The sequence below is a fragment of the Salvelinus fontinalis genome, chromosome 18 (genome assembly GCF_029448725.1).
Source record: "Salvelinus fontinalis isolate EN_2023a chromosome 18, ASM2944872v1, whole genome shotgun sequence".
Lineage (NCBI taxonomy): Eukaryota > Metazoa > Chordata > Actinopteri > Salmoniformes > Salmonidae > Salvelinus > Salvelinus fontinalis.
In genome coordinates, this window is record NC_074682.1 from 37,092,820 (window position 1) to 37,111,964 (window position 19,145).

Consider the following 19,145-nt stretch of genomic DNA (forward strand, 5'->3'; position numbering starts at 1 on the left):
TACCACCACGCTGACCCCAAACCATCACACTACTACCACCACGCTGACCCCAAACCATCACACTACTACCACCACGCTGACCCCAAACCATCACACTACTACCACCACGCTGACCCCAAACCATCACACTACTGCCACCACGCTGACCCCAAACCATCACACTACTACCACCACGCTGACCCCAAACCATCACACTACTACCACCACGCTGACCCCAAACCATCACACTACCACCACGCTGACCCCAAACCATCACACTACTACCACCACGCTTGACCGTTGGTATGAGGTCCTTACTGTGGAATGTAGTGTTTGGTTTTCGACCAGGCATAATGGGACCCATATTTTCCAAAAAGTTATACTTTTGACTCATCTGTCCATAGAACATTCTTCCAGGTGTTACCAGGTGCTTTTTGGCAGACTTTTTGGATGAGAAAAACCAAACACTACATTCCACAGTAAGAACCTCATACCAACGGTCAAACATGGTGGTGGTAGTGTGACGGTTTGGGGATGCTTTGCTGCCTCAGGACATGGATGGCTTGCCTTAATAGAAGGAACCATGAATTCTGCTCTGTATCAGAGAATTCTACAGGAGAATGTCAGCCCATCCTTCTGTGAGCTAAAGCTGAAGCTCAGCTGGGTCGTGCATGAAGACAATGATCCCAAACACACAATCAAGTCTACATGAAAATGGTTAAAAAGCAACACATTTGAGGTTTTGGAATGGCCTAGTCAAAGTCCAGACCTAATCCCAATTGAGATGTTGTGGAAGGACTTGAAACGAGCAGTTCATACTTGAAAACCCACAAATGTTGCTTAGTTAAGTTCTGCATGTAAGAGTGGTCCAAAATTCCTCCACAGCAATGTGAGAGACTGATCAACAACTACAAGAAGTATTTGGTTTCAGTCATTGCAGCTAAAGGTGGTACAACCAGTTATGGAGTGTAAGGGGGCAATGACTTTTTCGCACAGGGGAATTGGGTGTTACATTACTTTGTTAATAAAATAAGTATACATTGTTTTTGTTATTTGTTAACTCAGGTTCCCTTTATTTAATATTAGGTTTTGGTTAAAGATCAGAAAACATTCAGTATCAGTACTTTTTCCTGGCACTGCAGTATGTTCACCATTTCAATATGCGTGGACGTTCCATGCACAATTGATGTGGGGTTTTAGCAATTGTCTGTGTTAGTGTGTGTAATAATCGCTGAAGAGGTGAGAAAAGCATGGTGTTTTGTGATGGTGTACTTTGCAGTAATGGAAGGAGTGTAATATGGATCCATGGTAGGTCTAAGTGTCGTCCTAAGAGGAACAAATGAGGATGTTTCAGCATGGCTGGAAGGAGTTGAGACTAACAAGCATTCCACTCATACTAGGAGTTATGTTAGTCTCTACATTACACGATGTGGCTGAAGGTGAGTGGGGCTCTGTCTAGCATACATTGTGCCCATTAGCTGCAGTCTGATAGAGCGAAGCAGGGAGATTGTACTGTATTTATAAGCCATAAAGCTTTATTTTCCTTCGATAGAGAGTTGATGTCCGATGGAAGTTCTCTGAGTTTGTCCTCCTTGAAGACTGTTAACAACACTAGGAGGCTACTCTCTCTCTGTCCGTCCATCTTTCTGTGCAGTAACGGTGTGTGTGTGTCTGTATGTTCAGTCAAGTTATCTCTGTCTGTGTGTGTATGTTCAGTCAAGTTATGTGCAGACCTCACTACCCTCTGGAGAGCCTTACGGTTGTGGGAGGAGCAGTTGCCGTACCAGGCGGTGATACAGCCCGACAGGATGTTCAGTGTCCTGTAAGGCTTTAACCAGGGCTGTGACCTGAAGTCGCCTGTATTCTAACAGTAAGAAGATTGTTGTTGGTAGTAATAGATGATAGTATAGGGTAAGATGTAGCCTGCTTGGCTAACACTACTGTGACCTCAACTGATCTAATTCTTTTTTTATACCAAAACGTGACTCATTTGGATTCTCTCTGTGGCTTGTCATGGCCTTTTTATTTACGAGATGTTTTTTCCAGACGTTAAACCAAACAATAAACAGTCTCTTCCTATTCTTTTTAACATTAGCCAAACACTAAAAACCACTGTGTATACTCAGTGGGAGTTACTGTACTTCCATTTATATCCCAAACTTTAGATTGGTAAGTACTTTTTTGAGACTTCCGGAGGAGGGGGGGTGTGTGTACGCTGGATGGTGTAGGGTGAGGTTACCTCTGGAGTGAAACACTGATCTTAGGTCAGTTTCACCCCAAGCTCAAATCAAATTTTGTTTGTCACATACACATGGTTAGCAGATGTTAATGTGAGTGTAGTGAAATGCTTGTGCTTCTAGTTACGACAATGCAGTAATAACCAACGAGTAATGTAACCTAACAAATTCACCACAAGTACTTTATACACACACGTGTAAAGGAATGAAGAATATGTACATAAAAATATATGAATGAGTGATGGTACAGAACGGCATAGGCAAGATGCAGTAGATGGTATCGAGTACAGTATATACATATGAGATGAGTAATGTAGGGTATGTAAACATATATAAAAGTGGCATTGTTTAAAGTGGCTAGTGATACATGTATTACATAAAGATGACAAGATGCAGTAGATGATATAGAGTATGGTATATGCATATACATAGGAGATGAGTAATGTAGGGTATGTAAACAGTATATGAAGTGGCATTGTTTAAAGTGGCTAGTGATACATTTTTTCATCAATTTTTACATTATTAAAGTGGCTGGAGTTGAGTCAGTATGTTGGCAGCGGCCACTCAATGTTAGTGGTGGCTGTTAAACAGTCTGTTGGCCTTGAGAAAGAAGCTGTTTTTCAGTCTCTCGGTCCCTGCTTTGATTCACTTGTACTGACCTCGCCTTCTGGATGATAGCGGGGTGAACAGGCAGTGGCTCGGGTGGTTGTTGTCCTTGATGATCTTTTTAGCCTTCCAGTGACATCGGGTGGTGTAGGTGTCCTGGAGGGCAGGTAGTTTGCACCCGGTGATGCGTTGTGCAGACCTCACTACCCTCTGGAGAGCCTTACGGTTGTGTGCGGAGCAGTTGCCGTACCAGGCGGTGATACAGCCCGACAGGATGCTCTCGATTGTACATCTGTAGAAGTTTGTGAGTGCTTTTGGTGACAAGCGGAATTTCTTCAGCCTTCTGAGGTTGAAAAGGTGCTGCTGCGCCTTCTTCACCACCCTGTCTGTGTTGGTGGACCAATTCAGTTTGTCCGTGATGTGTACGCCGAGGAACTTAAAACTTTCTACCCTCTCCACTACTGTCCCATCGATGATAATAGGGGGGTGCTCCCTCTGCTGTTTCCTGAAGTCCACGATCATCTCCTTTGTTTTATTGACGTTGAGTGTGAGGTAATTTTCCTGACACCACACTCCGAGGGCCCTCACCCCCTCCCTGTAGGCCGTCTCGTTGTTGTTGGTAATCAAGCCCACCACTGTAGTGTCGTCTGAAAACTTGAAGATTGAGTTGGAAGCGTGTATGGCCACGCAGTCGTGGGTGAACAGGGAGTAAAGGAGAGGGCTGAGAACGCACCCTTGTGGGGCCCCAGTGTTGAGGATCAGCGCGGTGGAGATGTTGTTACCTACCCTCACCACCCGGGGTCTCGAGCTTGATGACGAGTTTGGAGGGTACTATGGTGTTAAATGCTGAGCTGTAGTCGATGAACAGCATTCTCACATCGGTATTCCTCTTGTCCAGATGGGGTAGGGCAGTGTGGTTGCGATTGCGTCGTCTGTGGACCTATTGGGGCGGTAAGCAAATTGGAGTGGGTCTAGGGTGTCAGGTAGGGTGGAGGTGATATGGTCCTTGACTAGTCTCAAAGCACTTCATGATGACGGAAGTGAGTGCTACGGTGCGGTAGTCGTTTAGCTCAGTTACCTTAGCTTTCTTGGGAACAGGAACAATGGTGGTACTCTTGAAGCATGTGGGGACAGCAGACTGGGAAAAGGATTGATTGATTATGTCCGTAAACACACCAGCCAGCTGGTCTGCGCATGCTCTGAGGCCACGGCTGGGGATGCCGTCTGGGCCTGCAGCCTTGTGAGGGTTAACACGTTTAAATGTTTTACTCAAGTCGGCTGCAGTGAAGGAGAGTCCGCAGGTTTTGGTAGCGGGCCGTGTCAGTAGCACTGTATTGTCCTCAAAGCGAGCAAATAAGTTATTTAGTCTGTCTGGGAGCAAGACATCCTGGTTCGCGATGGGGCTGGTTTTCTTTTTGTAATCCGTGATTGACTGTAGACCCTGCCACATACTACCTCTTGTGTCTGAGCCGTTGAATTGCGACTCCACTTTGTCTCTGTACTGACGCTTAGCTTGTTTGATTGCCTTGCGGAGGGAATAGCTACACCGGTCACCTTGCCCTGATTTAAAAGCAGTGGTTCGCACTTTCAGTTTTGCGCGAGTGCTGCCATCAATCCACGGTTTCTGGTTGGGGAATGTTTTAATAGTTGCTGTGGGTACGACATCGCCGATGCACTTGCTAATAAACTCGCTCACTGAATCAGCGTATTCGTCAATGTTGTTTGACGCAATGCGGAACATATCCCAGTCCACGTGATCGAAGCAATCTTGAAGCGGGGAATCCGATTGGTCGGAGCAGCGTTGAACAGACCTGAGCGCGGGAGCTTCCCGTTTTAGTTTCTGTCTATTGGCTGGAAGCAACAAAATCGAGTTGTGGTCAGCTTTTCCAAAAGGAGGGCGGGGGAGGTCCTTATATGCGTTGCGGAAGCTAGAATAACAATGATCCAGGGTTTTAACAATCGATATGCTGATAGAATTTAGGGAGTCTTGTTTTCAGATTAGCCTTGCTAAAATCCCCAGCTGCAATGAATGCAGCCTCAGGATATGTGGTTTCCAGTTTACATGGAGTCAAATGAAGTTCGTTCAGGGCCATCGATGTGTCTGCTTGGGGGGCAATATACACGACTGTGATTATAATCGAAGAGAATTCTCCTGGTAGATAATGCGGTCGGCATTTGATTGTGAGGAATTCTAAGTCAGGTGAACAAAAGGACTTGAGTTCCTGTATGTTGTTATGATCACACCGAGTCTTGTTAATCATAAGGCATACACCCCCGCCCTTCTTCTTACCAGAAAGATGCTTGTTTCTGTCGGCACAATGCGTGAAGTAACCAGGTGGCTGTACCAACTCCGATAGCGTGTCTCGAGTGAGCCATGTTTCCGTGAAACAAAGAACGTTACAGTCTCGGATGTTTCTCTGGAATGCTACCCTTGCTCGGATTTCGTCTACCTTGTTGTCAAGAGACTGGACATTGGCGAGTAGTATGCTCGGGAGCGGTGCGCGATGTGCCCGTCTCCGGAGCCTGACCAGAAGACCGCTCCATCTGCCCCTTCTACAGCGTCGTTGCTTTGGTTCCCCGGCTGGGATCCGATCCATTGTCCTGGGTGGTAGGCCAAACAAAGGATCCGCTTCGGGAAAGTCGTATTCCTGGTCGTAATGATGGTGAGTTGACGTTGCTCTTATATGCAATAGTTCCTCCCGACTGTATGTAATAAAACCTAAGATTTTCTGGGGTAATATTGTGAGAAATAACACGTAAAAAAACAAAATACTGCATAGTTTCCTAGGAACACGAAGCGAGGCGGCCATCTCTGTCGGCGCCGGAAGTATTCTGATCCTAGATCGACTTCTGCCTAGAGCACAGTCCCCCTGTGTGCCGTCCATTTTGGAGAGTTCCTCCTCAGAGAGAGTAAAGTGTTTCTGTGTTGCTGCTCTGAAAGATGGTGGAGATAACCCTCCTTACTTTAGCATGCTGCTGGGTGAGGGCCAGACTAACCCTGGCCACCAGTCCTCACTACTGAGGTATGCATACCATTTCCTCCCAATGTAAGCAGACACACCCCACTTTACAGGCACGCACACATGCACGCACACAATTTTGCAGGCAAACAACATTTTTATGTCTCTGTGTCCAGTATGAAAGAAGTTAGAGGTAGTTTCGCGAGCCAATGCTAACTAGCATTCTAGCAGATACCCAAAGATTTCCAGTCATATGGCTAGCAGATACCCATAGTCTTCCAGTCATACCCGTACCCAGTCATTGCGGTCATAGCCATAGACTCCCAGTCATCTGCTAGTGCTAGGTAGATAAAGGGCCAAAATCCCAAAGTATCCCTTTAAACACACACAGGCTAGTGATGTGCTGGTTGACTCATAAATCGCAGTCCCTGTGGTTATATCTGCAGGTAGGGCGTAGGGGGACCACATTTAAAATACACAAATGTGGGACAACAGGATGATTTTGCTGACATTCACGGGACAGTGTAGCCTACATGATAAAAACAATTGTACCCCACACACACACACACACACACACACACAATCCCCTTCCCACTTATGGTGTAGTTTTTAGGTGTTGGAGAGCAATACAAATGTAAATGACATAAATTTAATTAATAATTTTTACCGACTTTGATATCATTATATTTAATATCATTATAGAATATGCATAAAAACATACTGTCTCTAGAACATTTAATATTTTTAATTCCCTCAAACACCAAGTTAGGCATACATAATTTCAAAATAGGCCATGGCATCATCACTGTCAATCGTGAATGACGATTCTTCACGTTTTACCAGTGAAATGTCCAAACTGAATCTACATGCCAATCATTTGATCTCAATCAGTTTCATGGGAATATGCATTTAGATCTTATTGAGTTACTGGTTCATGAGCAAATTAAAGCAGACTATATAGCCTAGCCTTCCTGTATTTAGTTTCAGTCCATAGCACATTCTACCTAGTGGCTCAAGCTGTTCAGTTTTGGCCGTATTAGACAAAGATATATATATATATATATATACACACACACACACATACATATAAGGCAATTTCGTCAAACTTGTGAAAATTAGCTATTCAACTATAACCATCACCTAATTTCTTATGAGATTTTAGGGTGTTTTTGTTGTATCAGCAACTAATGAGCATGGAGAGCCTCACAAGTTTGCCGAAATTGCCTTATATATCTTTGTCAAATATGGCGATTTACTTACTTTTGTAGGTCTTCATTAGAAGCATGCTTTTTGTATGTAGTTAGGCTGTCCTCTCCAAGTTTAGCTGGAATGTAGCCCGAAAGGATTTGAGAAATCTGATTGTTTGACGATGGGCCTACTTCTCGTCTTGCGCTGTGCAGAATATCAGATCAGACAACGATTGAGAGTGTTTAACATCACCATATCCCTGATGTTCTTACACAGCTCTCTGGTCTTGGCCATTGTGGAGAGGTTGGTGTCTGTTTGAGTGTGTGGACAGGTGTCTTTTATACAGGTAACGAGATCAAACAAGTGCAGTTAATACAGGTAATGAGCGGAGAACAGGAGGGCTTCTTAATGAAAAACTAACAGGTCTGTGAGAGCCGGAATTCTTACTGGTTGGTAGGTGATCAAATACTTATGTCATGCAATAAAATGCTAATTAATTACTTAAAAATCATACAATGTGATTTTCTGGATTTTTGTTTTAGATTCCGTCTCTCACAGTTGAAGTGTGCCTATGATAAAAATTACAGACCACTACATGCTTTGTAAGTAGGAAAACCTGCAAAATCGGCAGTGTTTCAAATACTTGTTCTCCCCACTGTATGTATATGTAAGTATATGTATGTATGTGTGTCACGTGACCGCAAGGGACCAGTCTGAATGTCTGACTGAAATAATGGACAAATCAACCTTTTTTTATTTTTTATTAGTCGTGTTTGAATTTGTTGATTAAATGAGGGACAAAAGGTCAAAATGCGGGACTGTCCCGCACAATCCAGGACATGTGGTCACCCTAGTAGGGTGGGTTCAGGGTCATGAAATAGTGTGGATGAAGGGTCGATGGGTGGCGGGCGGGTTTGAATAAAGAGAACATTACCTTTAAAAAATGCATAAATGTATAATTCTTGTGCATTTTATATCTATAGGCACCATTGAGGTTTTTCTTTCATTATTTTGGACCATCTGGCATTAGTTCGTAAGCCTATAATCTTTAGGGCCTAATTAAATAATAACCTGCCCAGGGACTGCGGTTGAAAATTAGCCGGCTGGCTAAAACCGGCACTTTTACTGAAACGTTGATTAATGTGCACTGTCCCTGTAAAAATAAAAATAAGCTCAAACTCAACTCAAATGTGCCCCAGATAGCCTACACACTAAGTGCTTTTGGGAATGGGCAGAAAAAGTGAAGGGTGCAACTGCTGCCTACAATTCAGGACATTCCTGCACGTGGGCATTCCCTTTTTAAACATCTATTGGTCATTTTTTAAGTTATAACTCCAGTATGTATCCAGGAGGCAGGGGCGCTCCAGGAGGCAGGGGCGCTCCAGGAGGCAGGGGCGCTCCAGGAGGCAGGGGCGCTCCAGGAGGCAGGGGCGCTCCAGGAGGCAGGGGCGCTCCAGGAGGCAGGGGCGCTCCAGGAGGCAGGGGCGCTCCAGGAGGCAGTGTCGCTCCCAACTGTTGTGTACCGGCGTAGCAGCTCCCACATGTTGTGTACCTGCGACAGCAGCAGACAGCAAGGTTTCCGTTATGAAAAGCTAATAAAATAGTGGCCGGCCAAATTATCCACAAAAAACGAACATCCATTGCAAAATAATGTTTTTTTATTAATTGATGGAAATACCAGTCGATGGTCTCCAACTTCAAAGGCAAATATACTTCATAGGCGAATAAATCATCAAGCTGCTCGGAAGTGTCGGTGCATGTGTTTTTCTATTTTTACTCACGCAAACGATGCAAGGTCCTCATAAGTTGTACCCTGACTGGGCAAAATTGGCAAAGATTGTGTTGATTATCCCTGTTTCCAGTGTGCCTGCTGAGAGGGTGTTCTTTCTCCAAAACAGATTAAAGACAGCCTTGAGGACAAAGTAACGAGGCAGATGCGCATAGCAAGCTGCTCCAAGGACAGTTTTGACTTCACAACAGGACCGGCTCGCTTTGAGTAGGCCAAGATCCACCGCATATGCAAGTAAATTGGAGGCAAATTCTTGTTTGTCTGGCCCAATCCTAGCAGTTCTGCTGCCTCCCTAGCCAAGATATACCGTCCCTGTGTCATTTTATAGTGTAAAGATAAGGAATGGATTGATGTGTTTCAGTTGAGCTTATTCAGTACTATTGTATCACATCCGGCCGTGATTGGGAGTCCCATAGGGCGGCGCACAATTGGCCCAGCATCGTCCGGGTTTGGCTGGGGTAAGCCGTTATTGTAAATAATAATTTGTTGTTAACTGACTTGCCTAGTTAAATAAAGGTAAAATTAAGAAAAGCACTTGGTAACTCTTCGATGCCAACTATTTACATCGGACAGTTACAATCACTAGGCAGCCAACTGCCTATAGTAGGAAACAGAGTTGTTATCAATAAGCCATGTACAGTTGAAGTCGGAAGTTTACATACAGTTGGAAGTCGGAAGTTTACATACAGTTGAAGTCGGAAGTTTACACACACCGTAGCCAAATACATTTAAACTTTAAACATTTAAACATTTAAACGTTTTTCACAATTCCTGATATTTAATCCTAGTAAAACATCCCTGTCTTAGGTCAGTTAGGATCACCACTTTATTTAAAAAATTTGAAATGTCAGAATAATAGACAATGATTTATTTCAGCTTGTATTTCTTTCATCACATTCCCAGTGGGTCAGAAGTTTACATACACTCAATTAGTATTTGGTAGCATTGCCTTTAAATTGTTTAACTTGGGTCAAACGTTTCGGGTAGCCTGCTACAAGCTTCCCACAATAAGTTGGGTGAATTTTGGCCCATTCCTCCTGACAGAGCTGGTGTAACTGAGTCAGGTTTGTAGGCCTCTTTGCTTGCACACGCTTTTTCAGTTCTGCCCACACATTTTCCATAGGATTGACGTCAGGGCTTTGTGATGGCCACTCCAATCCCTTGACTTTGTTGTCTTTAAGCTATTTTGCCACAATTCTGCAAGTATGCTTGGGGTCATTGTCCATTTGGAAGACACATTTGCGACCAAGCTTTAACTTCCTGACTGATGTCTTGAGATGTTGCTTCAATATATCCACATAATTTTCCACCCTCATGATGCCATCAATATTGTGAAGTGCACCAGTCCCTCCTGCAGCAAAGCATCCCCACAACATGATGCTGCCACCCCCGTGCTTCACGGTTGGGATGGTTTTCTTCAGCTTGCAAGCCTCCCCCTTTTTCCTCCAAACATAACGATGGTCATTATGGCCAAACAGTTCTGTTTGTGTTTCATCAGACCAGAGGACATTTCTCCAAAAAGTACGATCTTTGTCCCCATGTGCAGTTGCAAACCGTAGTCTGGCTTTTATATGGCGGTTTTGGAGCAGTGCTTCTTCCTTGCAGAGCGGCCTTTCAGGTTATGTTGATATAGGACTCGTTTTACTGTGGGTATAGATACTTTTGTACCTGTTTCTTCCAGCATCTTCACAAGGTCATTTGCTGTTGTTCTGGGATTGATTTGCACTTTTCACACCAAAGTACGTTCATCTCTAGGAGACAGAACGCGTCTCCTTCCTGAGCGGTTTGACGGCTGCGTGGCCCCATGTTGTTTATACTTGGGTACTATTGTTTGTACAGATGAACGGGGTACCTTCAGGCGTTTGGAAGTTGCTCCCAAAGGTGAACCAGACTTGTGGAGGTCTACACATTTTTTTCTGAGGTCTTGGCTGATTTCTTTTCATTTTCCCACGATGTCACGCAAAGAGGCACAGAGTTTGAAGGTAGGCCTTGAAATACATCAACAGGTACACCTCCAAGTGACCGAAATTATGTCATTTAGCCTATCAGAAGCTTCTAAAGCCATGACATAATTTTCTGGAATTTTCCAAGCTGTTTAAAGGCACAGTCAACTTAGTGTATGTAAACTTCTGACCCACTGGAATTGGGATACAGTGAAAATTAAATAATCTGTCCGTAAACAATTGTTGTAAAAATGACTTGTGTCATGCACAAAGTAGATGTCCTAACCGACTTGCCAAAGCTATAATTTGTTAACATGAAATTTGTGTAGCGGTTGAAAAATGAGTTTTAATTTCTCCAACCTAAGTGTATGTAAACCTCCGACTTCAACTGTAGCACCAAAAAGAAGCGAGACGCAGTGCGGGGGAACTCACCAGAAAAGCACAGTGGAAAATAATTGTCTGAAACTAGCTAGCTCACAAAGCTTATTTTAAACACCCAAAGATAAAAGCAACACTCAGCAGCAATTATTTCATATTAGCAACAACTGTACTAGCTAGCTAGTTAGATGCAATATTTAGTGTAAGTGTATGTAAACTTTCGACTTCAACTGTATATCACACATGACACGAGTCACAACCCCACGATAGTTCAAATTACAATAAACATGACATTTATTAACATCATCCATTAGAACTGTAAAAAGAGTCAGATATAATTTGAGCTTTGGAAACAAGTGCTTTCATTAATGCATGGCGTGGGCCTCATTACACAGGAGCATTGTAAAATAAGCATTCACTCAATGAACCAGCCTTAACGAACTTTGTTTATTTACATATCAAATGTGATTGTTTAACATCAGTTTAATGATTTCTTTATTTTGTGGCTGCCTAGAACAATGAGCTAGAAATTTCACAGAATGTTTAAATGTAAAGTTTCCTAGTTGGCGTTTCCATTCACTCCCAAATATGGTGATGAGAGGAAGCTGTTTAATCAGCTTCTTGATATGCCACACCTGTCAGGTGGATGGATTATCTTGGCGAAGGAGAAATGCTCACAGCGACGTCAACAAATTTGTGCACAAAATGTTAGAGAAATAAGCGTTTTGTGCGTATGGAAAATTAATTTTATTTTAGCTCATGAAACCTACATGTTTATTTTTTTCAGTATATTTCCTTACAACTGGTCAAGCTGATGTAATTTGGACATTTTGCACTGAAAATCATTCCCGTTTGTCTTTTTTTTGTTATCGCATTTTTTCTCAGGTCCCTGAACTTCTTTGCTCTGCGATTTCCAAATTTTTTTGTGTTACAGCCCGAATTTAAAATGGATTACATTTCTATTTTGTGTCACTGATCTGCACACAATACCTTATAATGTTAATGTGGAATTATGTTTTTAGAAATTTCTCTAATAAAAAATGTAAAGCTGAAATGTCTTGAGTCAATAAGTATTCAACCCATTTGTTATGGCAAGACTAAATAACTTCCGGAGTAAAAATGTGCTTAACAAGTAAGATAATAAATTGCAGGGACTCACTCTGTGTGCAATAATGGTGTTTAACATGATTGTTGAATGACTACTCCATCTCTGTACCCCACACATACAATTTCCTCAGTGAATTTAAAACACATTCAACGACATAGACCAGGAAGGTTTTCCAATGCCTCACAAAGAAGAACACCTATTGGTAGATGGGTACACATAAAAAAAAGCTGACGTTGAATATCCCAACGAGCATGGGGAAGTTATTAATTACACTTTGGATGGTGTATTACACTCAGTCACTGCTCAGGGATTTCAATGAGGTCAATGGTCATTTTAAACCAGTCAGAGTTAAATGGCTGTGATAGGAGAACTGAGGATGGATCAACTACATTGTAGTTACTCCACAATACTAACCTAAAGGACAGAGAGAAAAGAAGGAAGACTGTACAGAATAAAATAACCTAAAATTCAAGGTAACTGGAGATGACATTGAATGTTCCTGAGTGGCCTAGTTACAGCTTTGACTTACATTTGCTTGAAAATCTATGGCAAGACATGAAAATGTCTGTCTAGCAATGATTGACAACCAACTTGACAGAGCTTGAAGAATTTTAAAAAGAATAATGAGCAAATATTGTGCAATCCAGGTTTGGAAAGCTCTGGAGAGACTTACCCAGAAAGACTCACAGCTGTAATCTCTTCCAAAGGGGATTCTAACGTATTGAATACTTACCTAATCAAAATATATTTGTGTTTTATTTTCAATTAAGAACGTTTATTTTACATTTTTCTTTCACTTTGACAATAAAGAGTATTTTGTGTAGATTGTTGACAAAAAATGACAATTAAATATATTTTAATCACACCTTGTAACACAACAAAATATAGAAAAAGTCAAGGTGTGTGAATACTTTCTGAAGGCACTGCACATCTCTTCGTGTCCCTACAGCTCAGCAAAGGCTGGGGTTCACATAAACAAAGGCTCATGTCAACATTCTCACCTCCATCATCCGACCATACACATTCTGCTGCTGAAACACATCATTATTATGTTTCAAGTAGCAGACCAATCTACATTCCATCATGTGACACCTAGATACCAATTGTTTTCATCTCATTGTGTTCAGTTTTCCCTTAAACATAGGACCTTTGTCTGTCTTTGTCGGTTCAGAATGTTCTGAAAAGTTGTAGTTGTTGCTTGAGGTGACCCATCCATTCCTCTCATGCATACAGTTATAATGTCCACCTTTGTTGCAGTATATAAAGCTCTGTTCCACAATGATCTCTCTCAAAACCTTCTCATTACCGTCTCCTCAGGAGTAACATGTCCTTGAAGAAGTCAGGACAAACTCTGTTTCTAACCACATTGACAGTGAATAAGATTGGAATGTTTTTGTTCCACCTGAAATACCTAAGAAGGGACAGAACCTTGTCTTTGTGTGTTTTTCTAGACGCTGTTTTGTTGGTGACTAACAGAATGTGAGAGCATGTGGAAGACATTAGAGGGATCTCTCCTGCTGGACAGAGGCTGGTTTTGTTGGTGACTAACAGAATGTGAGAGCATGTGGAAGACATTAGAGGGATCTCTCCTGCTGGACAGAGGCTGGTTTTGTTGGTGACTAACAGAATGTGAGAGCATGTGGAAGACATTAGAGGGATCTCTCCTGCTGGACAGAGGCTGGGTTTGTTGGTGACTAACAGAATGTGAGAGCATGTGGAAGACATTAGAGGGATCTCTCCTGCTGGACAGAGGCTGGTTTTGTTGGTGACTAACAGAATGTGAGAGCATGTGGAAGACATTAGAGGGATCTCTCCTGCTGGACAGAGGCTGGTTTTGTTGGTGACTAACAGAATGTGAGAGCATGTGGAAGACATTAGAGGGATCTCTCCTGCTGGACAGAGGCTGGTTTTGTCATCTGTTTGTTTTGCTCTCCTCCATTCATCCTTCCTTTATCCTGCTTTCTTCCTCATCACAGCTAAAATTGTTTACATGGATGTGTACTGGGTCATTAAACAGCTCTACAGTTCAGGCTCAACCCAGACGTTTAGAATAAGGATATGTCTTCAGCATATTGAACTAACCTGTCAGTGAGGTAAAGGAGAGGTTAGGCAAGGGAAGGAAGCTGTTGAAGAGCATCGAGACTGCGCCATTGTCTGGGACATGCAATAAAGCTGAGAGGTTGCTTCCTTTATAAACTGTAAAACAGGATAAGAACAGAGGATAGATCCAGACCTGTGAAGTTGTCTGGATTTGAGCTGGTCCTGGCTATTGAGTCTCTCCACCAGGCCAGACAGGCCTCCCTATTCCTGGCAGCAGGCCTTTGATAGCTCTCTGTCACACTCTGTCACTCTCTCTGTTGCTCTCTCTATTTGGGTCTCTGTCTCTGTTTGTGTAAGGCCATGTTCTGAGGACATCGTGTGTGTGTCGCTGTTTTTTTTCCCTTTCAACTTTCAAGACAGAGGCAACACATCTGAGCTCTGTTGTTTTGTGGCCTTTATTGGTTTCATTTGAATGTTTTGATGTTTGCTGCCCTGAATGGGGGGGATCTAGGGGAAATACTAGGCTACTTAGTGGGCTCGTCCACTCTAGCATCCAATCTCTGAATTATTCTGTACTCTCAGGGGCTGTGCTTGCTTACCATATTGTCTGGTGGCCTAGCTAGCTCCACTTTGGTCTCTATTAGGATTCCATGATTGTGAGCTCATGAGTTGACAATCAGTGGGTCATAGTCCTGTTCTGTGATTGGTAGACAGTATATTCTGCTGATACCAGCCAGCTAAAACCAGGAATGTCAACAAAGTTTTGAATCATTAACTGCCCCAGTTTACCAGGTCGCCCTCAGAGCGATCTCACCACCCCTTTTCCCGGAGTCCGAATGGGAATTCTGAGAAGGAGCGGCCACATAATTCCCTGATATCTCCCACAGCTGACTGACAGGGGAGGAGGAGTGAGGAGGAGGTACTTGTTTTGTGGTAGAGATGTATTTCTTCGTCAGTCCGACTACTCTGTGGTATCCTGCATTCTTCTGCCGTTTCACTCTATTTTCACCCCTTTTTGATGTGATTCTGGTGGACGTGTTTTATCAGCCCATCGCTAGAGACGGAATATCTTTTTTTGACACACACACAAGCTACACACACTACAAAGGGCCGCTCTGTCCAGAGCTCTGAGGGAATAGATCAGAGCTCCTCCCTCCATATTCACTTTCCTATTTCTTTCTCTGCTGACACCACTTTCTCTTGTTTGTTTTGGACTGCATGGTGTAAATCACATCCTAGAGAAATAGAGGGGGTATAAACAGCTATTAGCTTGAGGAGTGCTTGGATGGAGGGATGATTGAGAGGGGAGTTGGAGTCCACGACTCTTTCCACTCCCCTGCTCTGGCTAGCCTTATTTGGTCACAGACAGACACAGACAGACACAGACAGACACAGACAGAGAGAGATGGGTATCCTCTACTTTGCAACACTTATGTAGTGAAACTGCTTGGTTGGTTTAACTGAGAACACATGCAAATTTGAGGCGCTGTTTCTCTGTCTGCTTCCTATTGTGGCTATGGAAATGACTGGTAGAATCACAATACTTTCAGGACTGGCCGGTAGTTTGGCGTTATGTACAGTGACTGTCATATCTCAACATACTCACAAAGAAATCAAATTTAAAAAAAGCTGCAATAGGATTGTGAGTTTGCTAAACAACATTCTAACACTAACTTTTTGTTGTGAGTTTGCTGAGGAAACTCACCAAACTGTTGAAACTGGTTTCCTTACAATTGTACGTTGAATCGACATTTTTTACAGTGCTGCTGTACCCACTGTATACAATCATACCCCAGACTTTTCAGTGGAAATGGTCACAGACAGACACTCTGTTACATGCTGAGTTCCCTATCCCCTTTCCCCCTCTAATGTTCCCTCAGTGGCCTGTCTCATGTCACGTCCTCCCCCTCTCATCTGAGCTCATGAGACTTATCTGGATAGGAACCTGATGCAAACCATCTGTAAGTGCGTGCGTGTGCTCATGTGTGTTTTAGCATGTAGCCCTGTGAGAAGGATGATGCAAGTGTGTGTGTCACTGAGCACTGTGAATTTATTTACACTGATCAATTTGAAGTTTGTCCAAAGTTATTGTTTCGGCAACTTCAATATACAGTTGAAGTCGGAAGTTTACATATACCTCAGCCAAATGCATTTAAACTCAGTTTTTCACAATTCCTGACATTTAATCCTAGTAAAAATTCCCTGTCTTAGGTCAGTTAGGATCACCACTTTATTTTAAGAATGTGAAATGTCAGAATAATATTAGAGATAATTATTTATTTCAGCTTGTATTTCTTTCATCACATCCCCAGTGGGTCAGAAGTTTACATACACTCAATTAGTATTTGGTAGCATTGCCTATAATTTTTTTTAACTTGGATCAAATGTTTCGGGTAGCATTCCACAAGCTTCCCACAATAAGTTGGGTGAATGTTGGCCCATTCCTCCTGACAGAGCTGGTGTAACTTAGTCAGGTTTGTAGGCCTCCTTGCTCGCACACACTTTTTCAGTTCTGCCCACACACTTTTCATAGGATTGACATCAGGGCTTTGTGATGGCCACTCCAATACCTTGCCTTTGTTGTCCTTAAGCCATTTTGCCACAATTCTGCAAGTATGCTTGGGGTCATTGTCCATTTGGAAGACCCATTTGCGACCAAGCCTTAACTTCCTGACTGATGTCTTGAGATGTTGCTTCAATATATCCGCATAATTTTCCACCCTCATGATGCCATTAATATTGTGAAGTGCACCAGTCCCTCCTGCAGCAAAGCATCCCCACAACATGATGCTGCCACCCCCGTGCTTCGGGGTTGGGATGGTGTTCTTCGGCTTGCAAGCCTCCCCCTTTTTCCTCCAAACATAACGATGGTCATTATGGCCAAACAGTTCTATTTTTGTTTCATGAGACCAGAGGACATTTCTCCAAAAAGTATGATCTTTGTCCCCATGTGCAGTAGCAAACTATAGTCTGGCTTTTTGATGGCGGTTTTGGAGCAGTGGCTTCTTCCTTGCTGAGCGGCCTGTCAGATTATGTCGATATAGGACTTGTTTAACTGTGGATATAGATACTTTTGTACTTGTTTCCTCCAGCATCTTCACAAGGTCCTTTGCTGTTGTTCTGGGATTGATTTGCACTTTTCACACCAAAGTACGTTCATCTCTAGGAGACAGAACGCATCTCCTTCCTGAGCGGTATGACGGCTGTGTGGCCCCATGGTGTTTATACTTGCGTACTATTGTTTGTACAGATGAACGTGGTACCTTCAGGCGTTTGGAAGTTGCTCCCAAAGGTGAACCAGACTTGTGGAGGTCTACACATTTTTTTTCTGCGGTCTTGGCTGATTTCTTTTGATTTTCCCATGTCACGCAAAGAGGCACTGAGTTTGAAGGTAGACCTTGAAATACATCCACAGGTACACCTCCAAGTGACTCAAATTACGTCAATTAGCCTATCAGAAGCTTCTAAAGCCATGACATAATTTTCTGGAATTTTCCAAGCTGTTTAAAGGCACAGTCAACTTAGTGTATGTAAACTTCTGACCCACTGGAATTGGGACACAGTGAAAATTAAATAATCTGTCTGTAAACAATTGTTGGAAAAATGACTTGTGTCATGCACAAAGTAGATGTCCTAACCGACTTGCCAAAACTATAGTTTGTTAACAAGAAATTTGTGGAGTGGTTGAAAACAAGTTGTAATGACTCCAACCTAAGTGTATGTAAACGTCTGACTTTCAACTGTAGCTGTATTGACAACACCTCAATCTTAACCATCCTTCACCTCTGAAACTGTTATTCATCGTCTTCGTGTCTCTCTGTCCAGATTGTCTGTTCAGGTTGTGTCCTATGAACCGGTACTCTGCTCAGAAACAGTTCTGGAAGGCAGCGAAGCCCGGAGGAAACAGCACCACAGACACGGTCCTCCTCAACAAACTACACGTGAGTGACTCCCCTCACCCATCTCAACTGTCTTACCATGATATTACTGTATTATATGATTTATAATGTCAATTAATCAGTGGTATAATGACTCCAAATGTCATTCGAGGTATGAGCTCATCCACATCTGAAGAGATACAATAGATGAGCCCTCTTAGATAACTAATCTAAACTAGCACTACTTCTAAAATCCAATACAACTACATTAGTAAATCTCTCGTTCAAGTGTGAAATACTACATCCTGCAATTCCCTTTAACAACATGTATGGTTTGAGGAGCTCTCTTAAAGGGTTTAGGTTTTCTGTCCCCACACTGGTGTGATGGTGTTAGGGGAATTATATATTTGCTGAGCTAGAGGTAATGTTCAGGTCCTTTTATAGCCATTTCTGAAGCTGTAGTTTCATTACTACCACCGTCCCACCTTTCTTCTCTCTCTCTCTCAGCTCTTTCTCCCTCCCTCCCTGTTCTGATACAATACCACTTAAAGCCTTCTGGTATCTGACTACAGAGTCATAAAATCTCTCCTGTGTTACCATGGTGATGTGAGGCCAGAGCTGTAGGTTCTAGCCCTTCAGTTGAAGCTTGCAGGAGTGTTTGCTGTTAACTGCACTTGCCATTGCTACATTCTTCAGATTTCTGTCATTGAAATTAGTCCTTCTTACTCAAGTCCATGTGGATAATTATTTGTGGATACATTTGTGCAAAAGCAGTAGCAATGTTACTACTAGCAATAGTAATGGTCTCTAACTCCTTTTTCCATCACTTGTGTAGCATGCAGCAGATTTGGAAAAGAAGCAAAACGATTCAGAAAATAAAAAGTTGCTCGGAACGGTGATTCAGTATGGGAACGTCATTCAGGTGTGTGTGTATACATATTCATTGTCTGGATGAACAGTGATTGGCTTGTATCCACAGCTCAAAGTCATGTCAATGAAGCCAATCTATGCCATAATGAATCTCATACCCTACATATTT

General features: G+C 42.7%; 1 protein-coding gene across 5 annotated transcripts in view; it reads left to right on the forward strand.

The window, feature by feature from the left end:
• LOC129815445 (inositol 1,4,5-trisphosphate receptor type 1-like) overlaps positions 1-19,145 on the forward strand; it is a 168,299-nt gene that overhangs the window by 12,036 nt on the left and 137,118 nt on the right. For all 5 annotated transcript variants that reach the window (XM_055869289.1, XM_055869284.1, XM_055869285.1 and 2 more), the window contains exons 4-5: positions 18,054-18,169; positions 18,942-19,028. In XM_055869289.1, coding sequence (XP_055725264.1) covers positions 18,054-18,169; positions 18,942-19,028 — 203 coding nt within the window. The remainder of the gene's footprint in view (positions 1-18,053; positions 18,170-18,941; positions 19,029-19,145) is intronic.